Raw genomic sequence first — 22061 nt, 5'->3', positions numbered from 1 at the left:
AATCAGGTCTGGCTTGCTAAAGCACAAAGCCCGGTCCAGCTCCGCCATCTGCCAGGCCAACCCAACCACTCTGCTAATACAGAACGCCAGTGGCAAATCTAATTTGAAAATTTTCTAGTAGCCACACTTAAAAAAAGTAAAAAGAAACCAGTCAAATTCATCTCAAAACAAACTTAATGGCCAACATATATAGGAAAAGATGCTCCACGTGACTGATTAGGGAGCTGCAAACCTAAACCACAATGAGTTATCACCTCACACCTGGTAAAATGGCTAGTACCAAAAAGATAAGAGAACAAATGCTGCCGAGGATGGGAAGAAAAGGGATACCACCGAGGATGGGAAGAAAAGGGATACTGTTGGTGGGAATGTAAATTAGTGCAGCCACTGTGGAAAACAGTATGGAGGTTCCTCAAAAAATTAAAAATACTTCTATCATATGATCCAGTCATCCCACTTCTGGGTACACATCTGAAAGAACTGAAAGCAAGAGCTCAAAGAGACATATGTACATCCATGTTCACAGCAGCATTACTCACAATAGCCAAGAGATGAAAGCAACCCAAATACCCATCAACAGATGAATGGACGAAGAAAATGTGGTCTATACATACAATAGAATATTATTCAGCCTTAAAAAGGAAGGAAATCTGCTTCACGTGCTTCAGCACAGATGACCCTTGAGGACATTATGCTAAGTGAAATAAGCTAGTCAGAAAAAGCCAAATACTGCGCGACTCCAGTCATGAGGTACCTAGTTAGAGTCATCAAAATCGCAGAGATAGACGGCAGAATGGTGGCTGCTAAGACCTGGGTGGGAGAGAAAAATGCAGAGGTGCTTTACTGGTTACTGAACTTCAGTTCTGCAGGACGAAAAAGTTCTGAGAACCGGAAGATGTGAAGATACTCAACACGACTAAAGGGTACAGTTAGAAACAGTTACGATGGTAAATTTTGTGTTTACCACACACACACACACACGAAATATATATATATAATTTAACCCCCATATTCAAAAATCTCAGCATACAATTAATATAAAAATGACTGAGATATTTTACGTTCTTTTTTATATGCTAAGTCTTCAGACTCCAGGGTGTATTGACACTGACTGCACATCTCAGTTTGGACTAGTCCCATTTCGAGTGCTAATACTCACGTGCGGTTTCCCCACCGGGACTGTGCTGGGCTCGACCGTACCTGTCACCCCTACCTGACAAACCTTATAGCTGGATCCAAGTAACAAAACTTTTTTTTGACAGGTGTTGGCAGGGTCGTCTTCTTGCAAAACCTTTTGGGAAATCTTTATTTTTTATTTTTTTCACATTTTAATTAATTTATTTATTTTTAAATTTACTTATTTATCTTATACAGCAGGTTCTTATCAGTTATCTATTTTAAACATATTAGTGTATACATGTCAATCCCAATCTCCCCCTTTTGGGAAATCTTATTTGTCCTCGGTCAGCTCTATGGAAAGGGCAAAGCTCAAACGATGCTGAACATCTCCCCAGGACCTGCAGGACATCATGCCCCTCCCTCCGCCCCTACTCCAAGAGCTCACAGCTTAAAAGAGGGGCTGGTAACCAGCTAAAGCAGGCACAAGATGCTGAGGGATGGACGCGAAGAACAATGCAATTAGCTCCCACCCGTGATTTCTGATGTGCCAGGGAACAAGCAGAAAGTTTAAGTCATTTACCAAAATGACGTATGAGAGTTGGTAGTAACTAGCATTCACCTCTATCCTGACCTTTCTCAGCTCTGATGTGCAACTGCTTTGAGTACATCTTCAAAGCACGAATTTGTACAGAATTCAGTACACATTTATATTAAAGATACACAGAGAATAAGCACACTCACCAGAAAAGGCACTCGGCAAACCAATACCTCTGCTGGTGATTCTGATTCGAATAATCAGCTCTTCACTGAGTAGGAGGGCATTTGTCAAGTTAATCCTCCCAGAGTATAAAGAGAATAAAATTTGGTGAAAGTGAAAAAACTGTCTCTCTCACAGCTGAATATAGCATTCTTTGAATATATCTTCAGAAAAATTGAAGACAGGGAGGAGAAGAGGAAGACGTTTCTAGTGCAAACACCCAACTGCTGTACATCCCAGACAAGAGTTTACTTTCTCAGTAGAACAAAGTACAAGAACAAAACTGCCACATACATGCTCTCCACCCCAAGTCACTCAGCAGAAAACTGCTCTGTGGCTAAAGGAAGCCCTAAGGAGGACCTCTCTGTAACCTCACATTTGTGCTGCACTGGTTGAAACCAATATAATGACTTCTTTGTGAAAAAAATGTATTTTGCAGTAAATTATCAAAAGCTTCACTGAAGATCTTAATGGACATGGCTGAGTAAGGAGTACTAAACACGGCTATGTTTAGAGAACCCAAAGTTACCAACTCAGCGTATTTCAGGGGTCGCTGGGCACTGAACTATTTTAAGAATAGCCAGGGAAAAAAGTTACAGACTACAAAGGGTGCAAATTTTATTCTTTAATTTAACACACTCACATCTAAATCCCCTCCTCCCACCAGCAATTCCTCCCTCCCCCCATCCCACCTCCTCCCCCCACTCCACCCAAACAAATCTCACAAGAACTTAATACTGAAAACTTACCTTGGTGCATTCACTTCAGACAAACCCCTCAGAACTTATCATTTAATCCTATGCATTAAACTCTAAGTTCTCACACCAATCTACGGGAATGTAGTTAATACTATAAAATTACACCTCGGGATCCATTACTTTACACCTCACAGATAAAACCATAACTTTGCTTAATAATTTAGATTGTGATCTCTCTAAAGCTCTACATCTGTCATCTCAAGTAACGGTGCTTACCTTATAATTTGCTTGCTAAACGGCACGTCACCAAAAAAAAGCATTCATGCCTATCCCTATTAAAAAAAAAAAAAAAAAGAAACAAAACAAAACACTACCTCACTCACTATTCCTGGTTAAGGAAGGAATATTTCAGGGAAGGAGAAACTATTTGCATGCCCTAAGCCACCTGATAAAGGGGTCTGCACTGAAAAACTATAATGGCTTCCAGAGGATCCTTAAAATACATGGGGTTTTAAACATGCACACCATAAGGCCCCATTAATTCATTTAGTAACTCGTTTACTCGTAAGTCCTCATATAGTCAAGAGCAATTTCAAGGGCAGAAACGTATATGCCAGCACCAAGACCTCGTAAGGCTAAAATGAGCTCAGGAGTAGCAATAAGCAATAACTAAAGCAACAGCAGTAATAACATTCCAGCTCCCTTCCCGAAGGAGGGGTCCTAAGAAAGCATTTAGCAGGAGACACGCAGCCAACGTGTACAGCTGCTGGTATTTTTGTCATTTGTCTGCCACTTCCAAGGTGTGCCCAACCTCTGACAAATGACCGAGGTCCTGAGGTTCTCGCGAACTCTGCAACATGGGGACGGACCTGCACGGTTTACTGAACTGAAGATTATGAAGACTGAAGTCTACGGTATTTGCAAAAGTAAGATTTGTCATGTGTTCCAGCAGTTACGTGGCTACTCTGATGCTTTTGTTTTAGTTAGCCTTTGGCATGGTGTCACCCACGTTTTAATAGAATCCATGCTGGATTTCTTAATTGGAAACGCCGCCAACCTACTTGTATCTCTTTAACGCAGAAGGGCTCATCTGGACAAACTGTAAATGAGATTCTAATAAATCCTGATCAAGACATGAACCTTTTCCACTACTGGGGAACAGCGACTTGAACCGACACACTCACCCCTTGATCAGGGTGGTAAGCACTCTGCATACTCAAAGCCATACCTTGGAGGCTCAAGGGTCAAATCAAGCCCGCAGATGTTTTTACTTGGCTTACACAGTGCTTTCAAAGTTCTAAACAAGTTGCCAAAGCATCAGGAGATGTGGCATCAAAATCTGCATTCTCGGATTATCTGGCCCTATAGGAAAACCTACCACCTTGAGACCACACATCCTCACAGCCCCAACTGGGAGCAAAATGGACAAGGGCAAACGCTCTCCAAGCCGCCATAATCCCCACCAGGTCAGTTCCCTCACCGATGGGACTGCCAGATTTTTCTGGGCATTTATGTTTGCCACTCCTCCTTCAGATTCTGAAACTGTCTTTAATCCCTGAAATAAAGACCCACAATCTAATCTCATTAGTACTACGTCCAAACCCTCCAAGCGAACAAAATAAGCCCAAACAGGAATCTGAGTAGAAAACAAAATATTTTCATGGTTCTATGGTGGTAATGCTGATATGAACTATTTCATCTTCTTAAAATGTCATTTTTGAAAACGATTCACTTCTCTCATCCCTTCTTCCACACTTTTGGTTAGATTATTACTCTATCTGCCGTTAACTGATTGAGTCCCTTTCAAGCAGAATATCATTAATGAGGAAATCTTAGGGGTTAGGACAACATGCCACAGTTGGATACTTTAATGAAGGCACCAGGGGTTCGAGATATACTGCCCAATAGGCTGATGCTTGGACCTCAACTCATCGCTGCCACAGAACTTGGTAACGTGTTTTTTAAATGTTGGCTGGATGTTTTATTTGACGTATGCGTCATTCCCAACAAAACATGGACTATATCTGTAAAAGGATTCTCAAAGGGGGCTTTAAATGCTACACACAGTCTCTGGACAGCGACTCAAGCAACCACACGTGCACTGCCGCTCCCCCGGGCATTGCTTACCCATTGCACTGAGATAATGGTTGAAGGCCTGGCAAGGAGGACTTGGGGTTTGTGTTGATTTGTCACAACTCATGGGTGCCGGGCTCCTGTCTGTGTCAAAAGAGAAATACCCACTGGAGGATCGAGACAGCAGGGAAGATCTTCTCACGAAGATGAAAAGCGGGGATCTGGTAGCGAAAGGGCCGGGACTGGCCGGTGGGGCCAGTGGGCCCTGTGGGCTGCCTTGGGGGCAGCGGTCCCCTTCTCCTTCGGGATTACCTTGCCGCTCTGTCTGTAGAGAGATGGGGGCCCCAGGCCTGAGCTGAGGAGGCCTTTCGGCAGGCTGCAATTGTCCACCTTCTCTGTCACACTCAGAACTTACATCGGAAGGTTGCTTTGCCATTTGGTCTTTTTTTCTGCAAGGAAAATTAAAACTAGGGTTATCTTAAGCAAAACGATAATTACAATGAATACCTAAATGGGCAGACTTTCACCTATTCATGAAAAATCCTTAGAATAAATGCCCAACACTTTAATACTGTCATTGCTTATATAGCAATAGTTTTCCATACGTTTTTCCAAATAATAGTAAAAATAACCTGCATAACAAAGGTAGCATTATCTTTGTTTGGGGGGGGGGGGTGAGGTGGGTTGGAGGGACTAAACTCCGTACCACCAAACAAAACACAGCAACAATGTCAATTACTAGTGGAACTAGTGCTCTAACACCACACACACACACACACACACACACACACACACACACACACACACACACGTTTTAGGAGAGGCTGCTTGTTTGAGATCTATTCACATGTGCTCTTTGCTCAGGCCCGACTAGAGTAAGTCAGAAACTCCCAGCGGGCTCTGATTTCCCGGGATCAGATACACCGCTGGAGCCCAGGAGCGGGCGCAGATGCAGCGATTGCAGGCGGCTGGCCGCGTTCCCCGCTCCGGCCCCATTGTTCTGCCGAAAGTGCTGAGGACAGCAAGTCTGGGGAAGGTTTGGCAAGGGCCGTCAGTCGTAGTAAGTGCGTCACAATAGAGTTTGTAACTCAGCGCGGCTCGGCCCAGCCGGGCTCCGGCTCTCCGCCCGCCCGAGGTCCCTCCCGCTCCCGGCTCGCGCGCCCCTCCTCCGGCTGCGGGGGCGGGGGGGGGGGGCAGCGCGCCACACCGAACTCGCCGGAACTTCTCCGAGGTACACCCGCACTGTTAGGTGCACACCTCCAAATAGGAGGGGGTCCCCAAAGCCGTCCCCTGGAGACCCCTGCAAAGTCTACAAGTAACTCCGCACGCTGGGCGGCATCGGGGCGCGCGGCTCCTGTACCCCATAGACTCTCCCCTCCGAAGTCAATCAGGCCGAAACTCACGTCCGCCCCTTCCCTTCCGAGCGTCGCGTCCGGGCCGGGGCCCGCCGGCGCCCAGCCCGCGCCCTTCGCCGACCCGGAGCCCCCTGACCGTCAACACGAAGGCGGCCCGGGAGACAAAGCCCGGGACTCGCGGTCGGAGCGCCCGGGGCAGCGGAGAGCCTGCAACTCGCCGCCCGTCCGCTGCCGCGCTCCGCCGGGCAGCTGAGGGCTCCGCACGCCGCGTCTCCGGTACGCGCTACCCCGGCCGCAGCCGCCGGGAACATCCTCCGCCTCCTCCCGCTCCTCCCCTTGCGCACTGCGCCCGCCGCCGCCGCCGGCACCGCCGACCTCCCCGCGCCGCTGGCGCCGGGTGCCCGCGCTCCCAATTGGCCCTCGTGCGGTCGCTCCGCGCCACAGCCAATCGCCTGCGGCGGCGGGGGCGGCGCCTGCCCGACAGGCCGCCAAAGGCCAGGCGATTGTTGACAAACTCGCCTCCGAACGCGGCTCCGGCCGTCGCTGCGGCGAGAGCCGCGGCGAAGGTTTCCGCGGCCTCGGGGCCGGAGGCTGCCCAGGCTACCCCGCCCCGCCCCTCCGCCAGTCCGGGCGCCGCGCGCGCCTCCGCAGCTCCCGCCGCCCCCAGTAGCCAGTCACCTGGAGACAAAACAGGACCCTCACGGCCGGCCCCAGACTCCAGTCGCAGCAGCCGACCCCCGCCCAGGCCCGCTAAGATGCGGACCCTAAAGGTCACCCCCTCCCCAGCTGTAGCCCCCATCCTCCTCCAACTTCCTCCCTCTTTCTCCCCGTGCGCCACGGGACACGCACCAAATCTGAGCGGCTACCCCTGGCCACCGACGCGCATTTCCGCGCGCACCCGTGACCCCCGCAGACAAGGAACACATCCATAGCCCCATCCCCGGTGTCCGGCGGGCCTTCCACTACCTGCGCCAACCCCGAGTAACAGGCCCCCGAGGGCACGGCACTGCCAGCCAGCCAGCACTGCGCTCGGGCACGCCCGAATCGCTAAGACGGTCTGGCCCCACGGTCCGGGCAGGTTCTACAGCCAGCGGCTGGTCCATCGCGTGGCCCCAGCGGTGGGAGGAGGCCCTCTGTCTCTTGCTGTCTGTGGACCGTGCGTCTGGCATCGTCCGCAGGGCACCCGCACACCGGACAGGACCCCCAGACACGTCCGAGAGAAAGGACGAACGCAGCAGTTGCCCAAAACGTCGGCCTGAACGAGTAAAAGGAAAAACCGAGTCCCGTCAGTTTAATCACCATTACTGTTCCATAAATCCTTCACAGCGGGCCCGCGCCCGAGAAAAGCCGAGACGCGAGTCCGGCTCGTACCTCGCGGCAGCTACTCGTGCGCCGCCGGGGAGGGCGGGCGGGCGGGCGGGCGGCGAGACTTCACGGCTGGGCGCGCAGCCCACTCCTGCGCGGCGGCCCCCAGCTCCCGGGCCAGTGCGGAGAGCACGCGCTGCCTCTCCCAACCGGCCCGGAGACGCTTCACCACCCCCGCGTGCCGCATCCCCGCCCAAGCCGTACTTCGACTAACTGCTCGCAGCCTCGGGGCGGACGACCCTCCCCAAAGAGTACCTGCCTGGGGAGGGAACTCGACCCTCACTGGTGACCGCCTCCTGCCGCGCCACAAGCCGGACGGGGACGCGCGCCTCTGCCTGCACGTGCGCGGGAAGCGGGCTGGAGGTGCCGCCGTGCTGGCTCCCGCGCCAATCTTCCACCAGTACCCGGCCTGCTTCCCGGGATTCGGAAGTATTTACCTTGCGTTTCTCGGTCCGAGAGTCAGAGTCAGACATTGGGGGGACTAGAGCCAGGGGAAGGGCACCGAGGCGGTGGCGGCGGCGGCGGCGGCGGGAGCGAGGCGAATCCAGCAGTCTGAAGCGATGCTGGCCTCAGAGGGCAGGGCGCTCAGGGAGGCTGAGAGAATCTGGTGACGGCGGCGGCGACGAGGGACGCAGCGCTCCTGCAAGCTCGAAACCTGGAGGCTGCGCGGAGCGAAATGAAACCTGCGCGGCTTTGCGCCCCAGCTCATGCTGGAGGCCCCGCGCTCGCGCCCAATCACCGCGGGCCCCGCCCCCGCTAAGTCCCGCCCGGCGCGCGGGCTGGCAAGCCCCGCCCCCGCGGCGCCGCGGCCGCCGGCGCTTGCAGGCACGGACAGGTAAAGGCGGGGGTGTCCCTGCTGGGTTCCCAGCTGCGCGCGCCGCCGTCCCTGCCCCTGCCGGGCGTGTTTACTGGAGTGACTTGGGCTGCGGACTGCTCTGTGCGCACCCATCCCCCACCCCAAAGTGTGCCCTCTCCTCTCTTCCCCGCCGCCAACCCCCCCGCACCCCCCCGGCAATCCAGTGGTGGCCACGGCGTGCGCGTGGAACAGAGGGGGTGCTCCGGGCACACTCGGAGCCAGGCCCGGCCGCTGCCGCCAGTGGAAAGGCTCAGGAGGCGCCCCTGAGCCCAGGCTCTGCCTCGGGAGTTCTCTCGGCCGCCCTGGGGCAGGCGCCAGGACTGGGTGGGTCCTCGGGAACGCGCGGGTCCAAGGGTGAGCAGGGGTCTCTGAGCTCTCCTCCCTTCCAGATTACGGGGGTCCGCGTGGGACCCCCATCCGCAGGTTGCTCATCTTCCTCGCCCTCGCCTCACGCGGTACTTTTTAGGCGCCCTCTCTAAGCCACCCCGCAGGGCCACCTAGTTTTTCTCCCGCGCCGAACCTGCCCGGTAAGAGGCATAGCCTTTGGTGAAGAGTTGAGAAAAGGGCCAGGAGCGATCCCCGGAGGCGTTTTTTCCGCAGCCCTGGTGCGAGGCGGGAAGCGAGTGAGCGCAGAGCAGGTGAAATAGGGAAATGAAAAAAGAACTAAAAAAAAAAATCATTTTAAGAAAAAAGGACTGAGAAGAGTCGTGGCCTCCAGGTGGGAGAGAGGATGGTGCCTTGGTTGGGATACTCGAGATTTGCTGGGCTCTCAGAGAACCGTCCAGGAACCGTCCCTAGGCGTGTTACGGCCAGAGAAGACAGCGCCGAGGGCTTCGGACGGCGCCGTGCAGAGCAGTAGGGAGAGTACCTCCCACCCTTCCTCCCTGCGAGTCCCCTTCCCCTTTTCCTTGGTGTCCGAAGGCCCCACTCCCGCTCCTTCCCCGGAAGACCAAACTCCGTGAACACCCTGGTCCTCCTCTAGGTCCGCACCCCTAACTGACATTTAAATGCGCATCCTGCATTCCCACTTCTGCCCTTCTCTGGGCTCCCCTGGTTTTGAGAGGCCCGCAGCGGAGTAGTGGGGGGCAAAGCGCTTGGGAGATGGAACATCCCGCCGCGGGAGAGACCAGGCTAGATGGACTACAGACTCGATTTAGGGGCCTCCCTAACCCGCACCCCAGAAGGGTGCCTCGGTGCAGAGAAGCAAGACAGTGAGGAGTTGTCCCGCCGTCTGGCCACCTTGGTCAATTTTTATGTTTTGTAAGCAGATACGGAACGTCAGCGTGGCAACACAGCCCCAGGTCAAAGTCTTCTCCGCGCACCCTCCCGAGAGTCCTTAGCGAGGTGAAGGAGGCCAAGGGTTTCTGGAGGGGCTTGAGAACGCGCTCCACCCCGGGGATTTCGCTGCAGGAGGGAAAGGACGCGGGTGTGGATGTGGCGAAGTAGACGCAGAGGCGAGAGGTCTACAATACCCGCATCTGGAGCTCCCGTAAGTGTTACAGGTGGCGGCCACAGGCAAACTCTGCGCCTTAACCGCCTATCGTGGCGCCCGGGGAAAACGGACCAACCTGCTGTGCGGGAGAGGAGCCCCAAACCCGCCGCGCGCCCGAGTGCTCCGCGCTCTCCGTGGAGTTGGACGACGCAGACAGGGACCGGAAAAGAACCACACAGAAAAAACCCTGATGGTTGTCTTCTGCTTCTGTGCAGCTCCGCCGCCCCCGCGTCGTCTGCTCTAGTGACCCTGTAAACACTAAAAAAAAAAAAAAAAAAAAAAAAAAGGAGTCGGGGAAAGCAACCGTCTAAATACTCTTATTTGGGGCACAAGCAGGAGGCCGGCTCGGAGGCGGAGGCGGCAGTTCGCGCAACCCACACTGTGCTGGGGAGCTTCGGCCAAGCGCCTGGCATCGGGTGACCACGAGCCCTTTCCGCTCTCTCCCGCAGAGTCCGGGTCTAGAGAAGGGCGGGTGGGCGTTAGGTCTCCGCTCCGGTCCTGGATGTCGCCTTTGCAGACACAAGCAGAGCGATGTCCCCTCCTGCCTCCTCCACGAGATGTGGAGAGGGAGAACGGAGGATGGCTTGGACTGAAAGCAAGAATGAAGTCGGGCGACATCTACGGCCCTCGCTGGAACCACAGGCGTCGCCGGCGTGGTCTCTCCAAGTTCCGAAACCAGCTTAACTGCAGTGTATTGCCCTGCTCCACCTCTCCGTCCTCTGCAAGCAGCGGGAGCCTTCCTAACGCTTAATATCTTTATTCAACTTTATCTGTCTCTTTGCTCGTCTCAAGAATAGATTACACATTCATTCGGTCAAAACGTTTTCTGCGCTTTGTCTTCCGGGAGCTGCCTGCCCTGGAGGGACGAGCCCCGGTTCGTGCTTTGCCCAGAGCAAAACTCCAGGCTCACACTTCCCTCTCCCCTCTCGTGTATTTCCAGCCCCAAGGGGGCTGGAAAAGCATCACTTGCTGAACTGAACCTTTGCCGGCGGGTGTTTGATTTTCATAGTTTTATTTCTTTCCACCCAACACAACAGTCTTCCCAAATCACTGGGAATCTGAGTCACCACTGACAGCGGGAGGCTTTTGGTGGCAACCAGTTCTGGAGCGCCCTGGAAGGGGAGCCCACTCTGTCTAGGGGGATCTGGTGACTTAGGCGGCAGAGGGCATGGCCCGGCCAGTCGTGGTTACAAGGAGAGGATAAAACGCCACACTCTCGGGGCTGCCACCTGGCTCCCTTTCCCAACAGCCTTAGTGCGCCTCGCCAGGCTCAGCGGGACCCCCACTGCACGACCAAAATCCCTGAGGGCCGCGGCCCAGCGCGTGCCAGCCGGCCTCGGGCCCCAGCTCCAGGCGTCTGAGAAGCGTTCTGACAGCTGCCGGCGGGCCACCACCCTTCCCGCCACCCCCGCTATAAGTTGGCTCCCAGCTTGGGCCGCGGAGACCGCGCTCCTTCCCGGGCCAGGGGATGCTGCGGTGCTGGGTAGAAGGCCCAGGAGGCCATCGGGTTGGCGATTCCAGCGATTGGTGCGTGGAATATTAAAGGCGGAGATCACCCTCAGGGCATCATCCTTCCGTGAGTTGCACAAATAGAGCAACTGCAAAACACGACACAAAGGGACGGGTCAGATGTGCTCACTCGTAGCGATTTGATGCCAGCGGCTTGACGCCCACCCCCGAAGCCCCGGCACACCGAGCAGCCGCTGACACTAGTTTCCCTTCCGATTTCCTGGGACCCAGGAGGGTAGAGGCTGTTGGTCACCGTCACAAGCCTTCTTCATCTTAGAAATTCCTAACTCTGACACCTAGTCTGGCAGAAGCCCGCTTATTCCGTGAAGGGGTAGGGGTGGGCTCCAAGTTAGCTGGCAGCCGGAGACCAAAATCAGACAATTTATCAACTTGCCCCTTTCCAGCCCTTCTCTCTCCACCCCTTCGCTCCCCTCCGATCCCCTTCCCCCCACCTCTCCTCCAGTTCTTTCCCTTTTCCTCCATTCCACCTCTGGAGTGCCTGGGGTGCCACCCTCTGGCGTACAGAGGCAACTGAACGGGAAGAGCATCAGAACAGGTGAACCAGAGGAGACCTGCCCCAGTTCTCTCGGGACTAGCACCTCCCACCCATGGCTGGCAGCAGGCCATGGTTCCTGAAACACCAGCACAGCGGGCCTGGGGGACCAAGACCAGGCACTGGCACCCTTGTGTGCCTTCCACCTGGCTGCTGTGGGAAATCTACCTGTGGGAAATTAGCACAAAAGAACCCCACTGACACCCTCCATGTTCTGACAACCTCTGGAAGGCACGGATAAGTCTTCCTTGCAGAAGGGAGAGGGAAATGAAGGCCAGTGATTTTGCAGGAGCTGCATTGAGTGTGTTTTTATTTCATTTTCCATGGTTTAGGTGCCAGGAGAAAGGAAAAAAAAAAAAGCTCTCAAAAATAATAGATTGTTTTCCTAAACCTTGACAAGGGCGAGACAGAAGAACTGCTTTCCTTTCCACTTAGCAGCTACGCACTTTACTCCTCCATTTTTCAAGTTTTCAGCCAGCTGTAAATTTCTTCCGCTCACCAAATTACAGTTAGCCCCCAGGTTTTTATGGTTTATGTTTATGGTTTTAAGTACATCGCTTAACACCAGCCCCACCTTTGCCCTCATGGTGGTGTCCATCGCTGAGCTGCACTAATGCTGTTAAGACTACACGTCTTTGCAGCAGTCCAAAACGCCATGTCAGGTGTTCAGAGACAATGAGAGTAGGGCCCCCAAAAGAGGGGTGGGGGAAGAGCATGAATTTTAATAGTTCAACAATCCATCTTCCCTTACAGTGTGCTCTATTACGTCAGTAATTTCTAATGAAAACCTTCATTCTTTACACGCTGTGGTTAAGCATCATCAAATCAGTACTGAAAAGACTTTGATCATATTTGCAAGATGTACTATGATGAACTTTCACTGACCAAGATTTCAAAGTTTGTAATTAATACTCCTGACAAATCCCTGACTAATCTGTCAACTCTCAATGTCTCAACCCACACAGTTCAAAACCATGAGATGGTGTACAAATCCCTACACTTTCCACGTATTGTAATATCATTATTCAAGACAATTTTTCCTTTCGTCAGCATTATGAAACTCAACCAGTTTTGTCATCTATTCCGCAACAGGGGAAATACAATTTTTCGAATGAGCCCTGTGTGGAAGGGAATATGGGTTTGGTCCGTCTGATGCCGAACACGGAATAAGGGTCCAGAGGTAGAAATTACAGGAGGCAGGTTTCTATTCGATATTTTTACACCTTTAGGAGTGAGAATAAAGTAGGTTTTTTATGAAAAAGGAATCCAATGGCTGGTGAAAAGGAGTGTTTCCTTGCATGTAAGTGTTCAGGGACCAAACCCTCCAAAGACATTCATAAAGGGGAATACTGGATTGACTGAGAAGACTGTTGATTGCTAAGATTCTTTCTAAACCTGAATTTCTGGGCCTGTGTGAAAGAGCCCTCCTTCTTGCTTTCTCCGTGTGTCACAGACTGCAACATGAACCCAGAAGGATTAGTGTCCAGATGGAAGGATCAGGCATCATTCCTATTATAACGCGTTTGACTCTGATCCCAGGTTGCCTCCCACCTCTGCCTGTGGGGACGATAATAATAATGATCATTCTTCTACTTACAAAGTATGTACTGTCGTCCACCCTGTGTTAGGGGTTTGCTGGGCACTGGAGTTAGAGGCGCGCACTGCAGAGACAGGCCTCCTACCTCGTGGCGCTATCAAGCAGTTTTAGAGACTTTTTACAAATACGATCTTCATACCAAGTAAACTTAGGTAGCTACTGTAGCATTGGTTAGTACTCAATTCCAGCATTTTCTTATTACCAGAGAGCCCTTTAGGACTTAGCCAAGTACTATACAGATTTAGTTTTATTACCAAACATATACTTCCATACTGTAAACATAAAAATGGTACGTACTGGAGCCACCTTCCCTCACCCCATCCTGCCAGCATGTGAGCCAACTGTGCTGGAAAAAGCACCCCGAGCCCGCCCATCTCTTTACAAAGAATACTCACCAGTTTTTGAAAAAACATCCATGGAGAAGCGCCCTTTAAAAATAAGGGAATATGAACAAGTTACAAATTCTTGCAGAAAATTTTTAAAAGGACAGCCCCAAAGCAAGGGAAGTATTGGTCTAAAAATAGGAACATAAGATCCATTGGAGGTATCCGTGAGCAGGATTGGAGAACGTCTACTTTAAAGAAACAGGAAACAGCCCAAGAGGGAGGGACAGTATGTGGATATGTGAATATGTGGATTTGGGGGGAGGGATTTATAACATCGGTTTTGCTTTCCATCCCCACCTGGTTGCAGTAGATTAGTTTCTTCTTCCTCTTGTTGACTCTCCCTGCATTTTCCTTCTTCCAGTTGGGAGCGCAGGATGGCCTAGGATGGGCAGTGACTAAGCTTTACAGCCCTCTAAACAAACTCTATTTTTCCATGGTGTTGGTGTTCATTATACAACAGATGCCCAAGGTACCCGGTGTGCTTACAACACACCAGCTATTCCTAAGACTCTGTGCAGAAGGTTTTCCTGCCTCTTCCCATATCCCCACATCTCTGTTCCCAGCACCAGATGACCTTATGCTGTTCTCTGTTTGTGTAAAGTCCCTTACCCCAAGTTGAAATGTCCCTTAATTAGCCCCTTTCTTGCCTGGGCACCGTGATAAGAGTCTTTTTCTCCACCCCTTGAATCTGGGCTGCCTTGTGACTTGACCAATAGCATGTGCAGAAAGTGACACTGTGTGAGTTTCAGAGCTCAGGCCTCAAGAAGCCTTGCAACTCCTGCTGTTGCTCCCCTGGGACCCTGAGACCCCTTGCTGTGCAGAAGCCCAGTCTGTTGGAGGATGAGAGGCTATGTGGAGATGGACCGAGGTGCCTTGGCCAAGAGCCAGACCCACTGCTAGATACATGAGTGAGGCCCTCAGGCCTGTTAAACTCAGATGACTGCAGTGACCCTACCTAAGACTAGCGGAAGAACTATACCAGAACCCAGGTTGCCTACTCACAGAATTGCAAGAAATAAACAAGTGTTATTTCATGACACTAAGTTTTGGGGTTGTATGTTACACAGCAATAGGTAACTGAAACAAAAAAAATTGTAATTCAAATTACCATCCACGGGGGTTACCTTCAGCTGTACTTCTACCTTCTTACCTTAGTTATCTGAGGACAGTGCTGTAATTGTACCATGAAAGCAGTTGACAGGTGTAGCTGACCAATAGGCTTAATGGAAAAGAGAGAATGTCAGTCCTGAAAGAATAGCTTATAAAGCCAGATGAGTGTCCAGTTAGTGGGTATCTGGGAGAGAATATGAATAGCGGGCTGGAGCTCTCACTGCAGGCCACCACCCAGCCCACTTCCCTAGTGCAGTTTAGAAGGCAAATCACCAGGACTTGCCTTATAACCATCCTCCACTCCTTCAGCATCTCTGTGAGGGGCTCTAGCCTCCACCGTAAATCCTCGGTACAAGCAAAGTGTCAAGGATGGGGGAAAAAAGACAGAAAATATTTGCAACTAGGGATCCCAAGTCTTGTAAATGCTTAAGTTCTCCTGTGCCATTAGTAGTGGGAAACAGATGGGGTCTGGTCAGGCCCAGCCAGAGGCACCCTGTGTGATGGACGGGTGCCTCTTTATCACCTCACTTCACCAGGACTGCAGTGTTTCCTGACTCGCAGAGATGCCTTAAACAAGGATGGCCAGCAGGCGTTCATCTCCAAGGCCTGGAGTCTGTCTACACTAGAGTGCGGGTGACAGGATGGAATGAGGTACTTATGTGAAGCCCACAGTGTAAGATGCAAAAGGCAGCAAAGCAGAAAGTTATCAACTCTTTATCCCCCAAATACCATTATCAAGGCCTCTAAAAGCTTCCAAAAAACTCATATCCAGGGAAGTTTCAATGTGAATCTATCCATTTACACATAAACTCGGGGGGCTGAGTTGACAGGATGTGAAATCAGGCATGGGTACGTGGATGCATGACTTGCCATTCTGTCTGGTTGGATTTCTCTTTATTCTGTGATGCCTAAATTTTCTCATTTAAAACAGCTGTACAGAGCATCCTCCTTAAAGACGAAGGTATCCATCAACACGTATGCTTTTCAACAACTGAGTCGGTGGACTCCACTTGGGTGAGGATGGGCAGCGTGAAAGTGACGAGCTGGGGAATAGGTACAGAGACACCTTATCTTATGATTCGACCCCTTTAAGATGTCTGAAACCTTTCATAACAATGGGTGCACGCGCATGTGTGTGAAACAATGTCAGAATGTATTTCTTCATTTCAGTGAACAACCTTCTCCAAATAGTTGTTGAAAATGTTAAATGAAATGGGTATCAGGTATCAGCGCACATCCCTCGGGCACACCTCAAACATTTCTCATCAAGAGGAAGGTCGATTCATCTTTGTGGTCTGTCTTCATCAGCCATGGAAAAGTCATCCAGAGTTTCTCCGCTCTATTTATTTTTATCCTGGAATCTGGTTCGAGAACCCTCTCCGCTCTTTTCCGTAGCCCCTTTATTCAGACCTTCATTACGTTCTCTAGATTCTTGCTGTGCAAGGTTACCTTCCTCGAGTATTTTTTTGATCTGATCATTCTGCTTCCCGAAAGCCTGGAATCACGTCCACCTGCTTCTCAGGTTAAGGTAAAATGACCGATTGTGAACTTGAGTCCTGTAGCAGCACTCGATGTTTTGAGTTCCCATAACCAGTTTCCTCATCCACCATCCAAGCACAATCTGCACTTTCTACTTGGGGCCAAGGAAACTTATCTTGCCTTTCACACGACACTCTTCACTATCGGGATCTGGACCACATTCCCATTCTCCCTCACTTGCCACACTGCAACTGAACCAGGTCTCTTCTGTACTTGGTTACAGATTTACTGCCTTTGTAAAGCCATCCTAAAATAGTTGCTGTGTTAGTCGAAAGAACCTGGACAGGTCATTTCATTTCGCCAAGCCTCAGTTTCTGCATCTGTAGAAAGAGAATATTATCTCTCTCTTAGGGTTTTGTAAGGATTAAGTAATAAATATGTAATAATATATTTATATTACATAATAATAAAAGCATTTAGCATTACTGGCCTTGTCACATAGTAGGTACTAGCTAGATACTGATTCCCTCCATTTGCTTTCTTTTTTACTTTTATTTGCATTTATTTTTTGCGGCATTTATTCCCGGGCCATAAGTTTTTGTTTCTTCAGTTTCTTCTAGGATATCTTTTTCTCCTGGGCAACCTCCTCTTCTGGTTTAGGAACAATCTGTTCTTTTTCAGTAAAGATCATCTCAATGCAGCAGGGACAGCACATGTATGGGTTGATCTGGCCATGAGCTCTGTAATTCCTGCGCCGCATCTTGGGGGCTTTGTTCACCTGGATGTGACCAGAAAATCTACATCTAAGCCCTTAAGTTCAGCATTACTCTCTGCATTTTTGAGCATGTGTAGTAAAAATTCAGCACTGTTTCTGGGCCACCGACCCTGCGTCCAGCCCCACTGTCTGGCCTGGGCACACCTACCAGCTCCACCATTGTAGCGACGGAATGGCACACACTGCTTCTTTAAAGTGACGTCCTTCAGATATTTGGTGGCTTTTCAGATATGCCTAAGGGCTTGGGCTGTTTCACGAGTGTTCTTAAAGTGAACACGAAGATTTGAACCTCTTGACTTGCATGACTTTGTGGGGTTTTCTAGGTCAAGTGAATAGCGAACCATTTTTAGAGGTCACCTCAGGCCGCTTACCCGAAAAGCCCTCCATTTGCTTTTCTGTCACTTTTATTTTCCCTGAATGCTTAATTCTTATCTGTATATCTATGTATGACTATTATATATATATATAATTTTTTTCAGTTCAAAAATTTCCATTCTTTACAGTTTCAATTTCTTTGCTGAGACTTTCTATTTTTTATTTGTTTCAAGTGTATTCATCATTGCTGGTCGAAGCATTTTTATGACAGCTGCTTTAAAATTGTCAAATAATTCCAACATCTCTATCACCTCTTGGTATATATTGATTGTCCTTTTTCATTCAGTTTGAGATCTTCCTTGTTCTTGGTCTGATGACTGTTTTTCAACTGAAACTTGGACATTTGGGGTATTATGTTTTGAGACTCCAGTTCTTATTTAAATCTCTGGTTGTAATTGGCCTCCTCTGACAGTGCTTTGACTGTGTCAGGCAGCAAAAGGATATATCTTTCTGGGTGCTATTAATAAAATCTCTTCCAAAACTCACTCTTGGGTCAGTAACAGAATGTCAGGGCACAGGAGAAGAACACAGCTGCTCTTGGCAGGTGACATGGCACTGTTCAGGCTTTTGCTCGACTTGCCAAGGGAGAACGATGGCCGAGTGGCTGCCCCCTGCACTCTGAGACCCCTTCTGGCTTTGGCTGCCTGGAAGAGTGCAGCCAGGACCAGGGGAAGTTCCACCCATAACTTACAGAATGGCCTCCCATGCCTACGCTGACCTCGAGGAAAGGACAACCTGCCTTACAAAAGGGTAGTAAACCCATTGGAAACATTGATTTTACTTTAAAATTTTATTTTTTATTTTTTTGGAAAAACATTGATTTTAAAGAGTGATATTTTGGAGCATATCTTTCAGGAGGTCTGGGCTGGTTAGAAATAAAAGAATAATACCTGTCCTTATATGTCCCATTACCACATAGATGCTACTCAGATCAGGTACCTCCAATAGCAGAGCTAGATTTTACATGGTTAGCATTGCATGTGCGTGGATGATAGAGCAAAAGGTTTACATGGGCATCTGACCCCTCAGATGCCTGGGAAATCAGGGGTGATGGGTCTGCAGAGAATTCTCTCACGAAAGCACACCAGGCAGCCAAGGTGTGGAATGAGGCTCCACCACTCCCTCGTCCTGTGACCGTGGGCAAATAGCCTTCCCTGACCTGTTTCCTCATGTGTGAAATGACATCATGTGTGTGTCCTAAAGGTGATTTGCAAGAGTGTCCTTCTTGGTACCAATCACTGTAACTGGTTAAAGCACAGAAGTGGAAACTTGTAACCTTACCAAACCAAACCCCAGATACACTTGCTATAAGATAGCAGTTACACATACTTTTCAAAAGGAATCTCTATGCAGCCCGTCTTTACTTTCTAAGGCATTGCTAGATATTGGGGGGCTATGCACGTAATTTTCTGCCCCTTCTTCTTCAACTGACTTATTTTGGATTAACTAGAAAATGAGCCAGAAACTTTCAAAGAAGGGGAAGCTTAAAACAATTAATCGACAAATATTTTTTAATCTAAAAGATGAGATGAGGGAATAAGTTGAAGTGATTGGTGAAGTGAGGTTTCCATGTTGCTTGTGCCTATCATTTACGGCCTTCACTGCCGCTGTGACATATAAGTGAGATTCTGCCAGGTGCCTCTGGCCACCTCTACCTGCCTTTAGCCTCTGCTGCTATCCCATGCTTGTGTTGTTCAATCCTAGTCCCCAGTGGACATGTCGTAGATTGGTACCCCCCAGCCTTTGCCAAGGGGTCACCTCTTCCGCGTAGTGTCCACGCTTTCCACACCCCTTCCCAGGTGGCTGAACACGTAAAGGTACAGAGGGAGCCACTCGGCTGCCTTGATGCGGCAGCATGCCTGCATCTCCAGCATCTTTATAACAACATCGTGCAGCTATGGGACCCCAGTGTTCTGTGCTCTGCTCCCTGAGATGGCCATTTACTGGATATCTACTGTGTGCCAGGTTACAGACGAGGTCTTTGTATTAACTGCCTCCTTCAGTCCTCATAACAAGTCTGTCAGCTACCAGCCCATTTTACAGATGAGGAAACCAAGGCTTAAAGAGTTTAGGATTTTGCTCCAAGTCACATACCTCATAACTGGAACAACTAGGGTTTTCATCCAGAGCTTTCTGCTTCCACAGCTTCCATTCTGCCTCCATCTTTCCCCCAGTGCCTCACTGTTCCCAGTCTCTGGAGGGTACAGGGTGTTGCCCTGAGGAAATGCCTCCACCGCTGCAGCAAACGTATGACCTGTGCTATTCTCCCTAAGTCAGAATCAATACTCCACACGTGTCCAACGTGGAAAGCATGGATCTGACCAGCCGCAGGTTCCCCAAGAGGACTTAGGACAGTAATGGGTGGTGCAAGAGGGCTCTCAGATGTTGCCTCTGAAGGAAGGTACTGAGGACACTGGCTTCAGAGCCAGTCACCATGACGTGAAAGGGCCAGTCTGATGCTCTTCCCAAGAAGGACAAGCCTTCAACTCTCCAGAAAACAAGCCAATGAGGCTCAGATACAAGGGTCTTCAAGAAACAACAGATTCTCTACCTGTGGACAGAGGGCCACGTGCTCTGTGGATTCTCCTCTTACACAGGCCTTCCTGCCTCTTCTGGGCCACACCTTAAGTCACCAAACACAAGTCAAATCCCTTCAAAGAGCAACAGGCTGACTGTCAAATAGTGAAAATCGCCTCAATCAAGTAATTACCCTGCAGCTGGTACCACGTGTTGCGAAGATTTCCAACTTCTCTCCCGTCCATTCACCTCTCTTGCAGAATTGCCTGCCTCTGTAGACAAACATTCTCTAAAGGGTCAGAATGGTAGGTCAGCTAATCTGCCACCTTAGCCCCAAATGCCAGGCTAGTGGTCAACATAAAGGAAAACATACCCGAAACCTTTACATGGGGCAGAACCGCACACTGTGTGCTGTGCTTCCAGCCCTGTCAATTTACCCAACAACCATGGGAAAGGGGAGCTCTGCTCCTGTTTCTACTGACCACTGGCCAGCTCCTCAAGGCGGGGCCAGTCCTTAGCTTCTTGGTCCCAAGAACACATACATTCTCATGGTTGCTATGGCCAAGTCTCATTAGCATGAAATGAAATTCTGTGGTTCTGTTAAATAATCAGGACTCCAGCTTAATATTTTCTCTGAATCAATATGAATTATATTTTATGCTGATTACTTCTTCATCTGATAAGAATGTTTGGCATAGTCTGAGATGTTAGAATGGAGAAATTGCATTCCTTACCAAACAAAAACAACAACAAAAATGCCTTCATTTAGCCTAACTAGAGAGTTTATTTTGAGGAGAGACAAATTTACCCTCCAAGTGTTTTTCCTATTGCAATGTTTCTCGACCAAAGAGTACATAATTCTGTTCTTTTCTAAGTATTACTGGCAAAGCCCATTTTAGTAAAGGAGTGGGACTTTCAATCCTGATGTTGTGACTTCCTTATCTCTAAAATGTCAGAACCAAGTGAGTTTGGCACAGAGTATTTATAAATATTATTATTATTGCGTGTTCTTTACTTAGTAATAAAAAACAATTTTTTTTATAACTCTGGCATTTTCTAATACAAAGTCTGCTTAATCATCATTACTTAACTCACGAACGCTGAGACAGAGGTATCAACTTTAACCACTTAATAAGAACTTCTGACATTTATTCATACTGCTACTGATTCATAAGAGGAAAAGTTTAAAAAGAAGACAAGTGCATATAGCCTTCCCTTTAGAATACAGGAAACCATATAAAAGTATTGGCAATGGAATTAAAGTAACCACAATGCCGCCCTTGGTAGCATTTTCTACAAAGGCATTTACATGAACCGAGAAAGAATATTAAATTAGGTGGTTAAAGTAAAACTTCACTACTAGCTTCACACGTTTTCGTACATGAGATTATGGCATTTTAATCAGCTGATAGTTCAGCCGTATAAGTACAGACCCAAAGGAATGTGAACATACCCAAGAAGGAATAATTTTCAGTCAAACTATTTTTTTCAAGAAGCAGAAGCTACAAAAACTGCCAGAACTAAATATACAGTAAGAGTCAGTCACAAGTTATTATGGAGAAATTCTGTGTCCACGGGTCCTGGAATTTCGAATTTCATCAACCAAATGATTTCAAAAGCAATTTGGGAGGACTTCTAGTTAAGATGTAAAAAGATTCAAGAGAACTTAGCTCCCATGGTAACAACCAGAAGTTGAACCCAAAACTGAATCAAAGATTTCTGAGACCGTGTTCCAACATCCTGCCAACTCAACTGCTGACAGGACCGAAAAGGCAGTATGGGAGTGGGGATGGGGGTTGGGCTAATTAAAGCAGCCCCTGCTCAACTTGACTCTGGAACCCTAACGATCAGCCCCATACCCTAACCACCAGACAAAAGAAAAGGAAATAAACAAAAGAAAAGAAAATCTGTTACACATTGTGTCTGGAGTATAATCAAAAGGTATAAGATCTGCAAAGAAGCAGGAAAAATAACCCCAAATCTAGAGAAAGCACAATTAGTAAAATCAAACTTACAGATGACCAGTAAGTTTTAAAAACAATTAT

The 22061-nt window shown here is 49.3% G+C and overlaps 2 protein-coding genes across 5 annotated transcripts in view; both read right to left on the bottom strand.

The window, feature by feature from the left end:
- BCL2L11 (BCL2 like 11) overlaps window positions 1–8019 on the bottom strand; it is a 46064-nt gene extending 38045 nt beyond the window's left edge. For 2 of the 4 annotated variants that reach the window (XM_060027354.1, XM_060027356.1), the window contains exons 1-2: window positions 6969–7353; window positions 4702–5096 (exon numbers count right to left, since the gene is read on the bottom strand). In XM_060027354.1, coding sequence (XP_059883337.1) covers window positions 4702–5096; window positions 6969–7171 — 598 coding nt within the window. In that variant the 5' untranslated portion in view covers window positions 7172–7353. Of the gene's footprint in view, window positions 1–4701; window positions 5097–6968; window positions 7354–7804 lie in introns of those variants that run through there. The other 2 variants (XM_060027355.1, XM_060027357.1) reach the window with 2 other exon arrangements.
- A 3107-nt stretch (window positions 8020–11126) lies between these two features.
- The window catches only part of ACOXL (acyl-CoA oxidase like), a 366413-nt gene continuing 355478 nt past the window's right edge, over window positions 11127–22061 (bottom strand). The window contains 2 exon segments of the mRNA XM_069541255.1: window positions 11127–11250; window positions 11252–11313. Coding sequence (XP_069397356.1) covers window positions 11127–11250; window positions 11252–11313 — 186 coding nt within the window.

The sequence above is a fragment of the Delphinus delphis genome, chromosome 12 (assembly GCF_949987515.2).
Source record: "Delphinus delphis chromosome 12, mDelDel1.2, whole genome shotgun sequence".
Lineage (NCBI taxonomy): Eukaryota > Metazoa > Chordata > Mammalia > Artiodactyla > Delphinidae > Delphinus > Delphinus delphis.
Note: the sequence above shows the minus strand (reverse complement) of the source record. Positions and strands in the feature narration are given on the sequence as shown.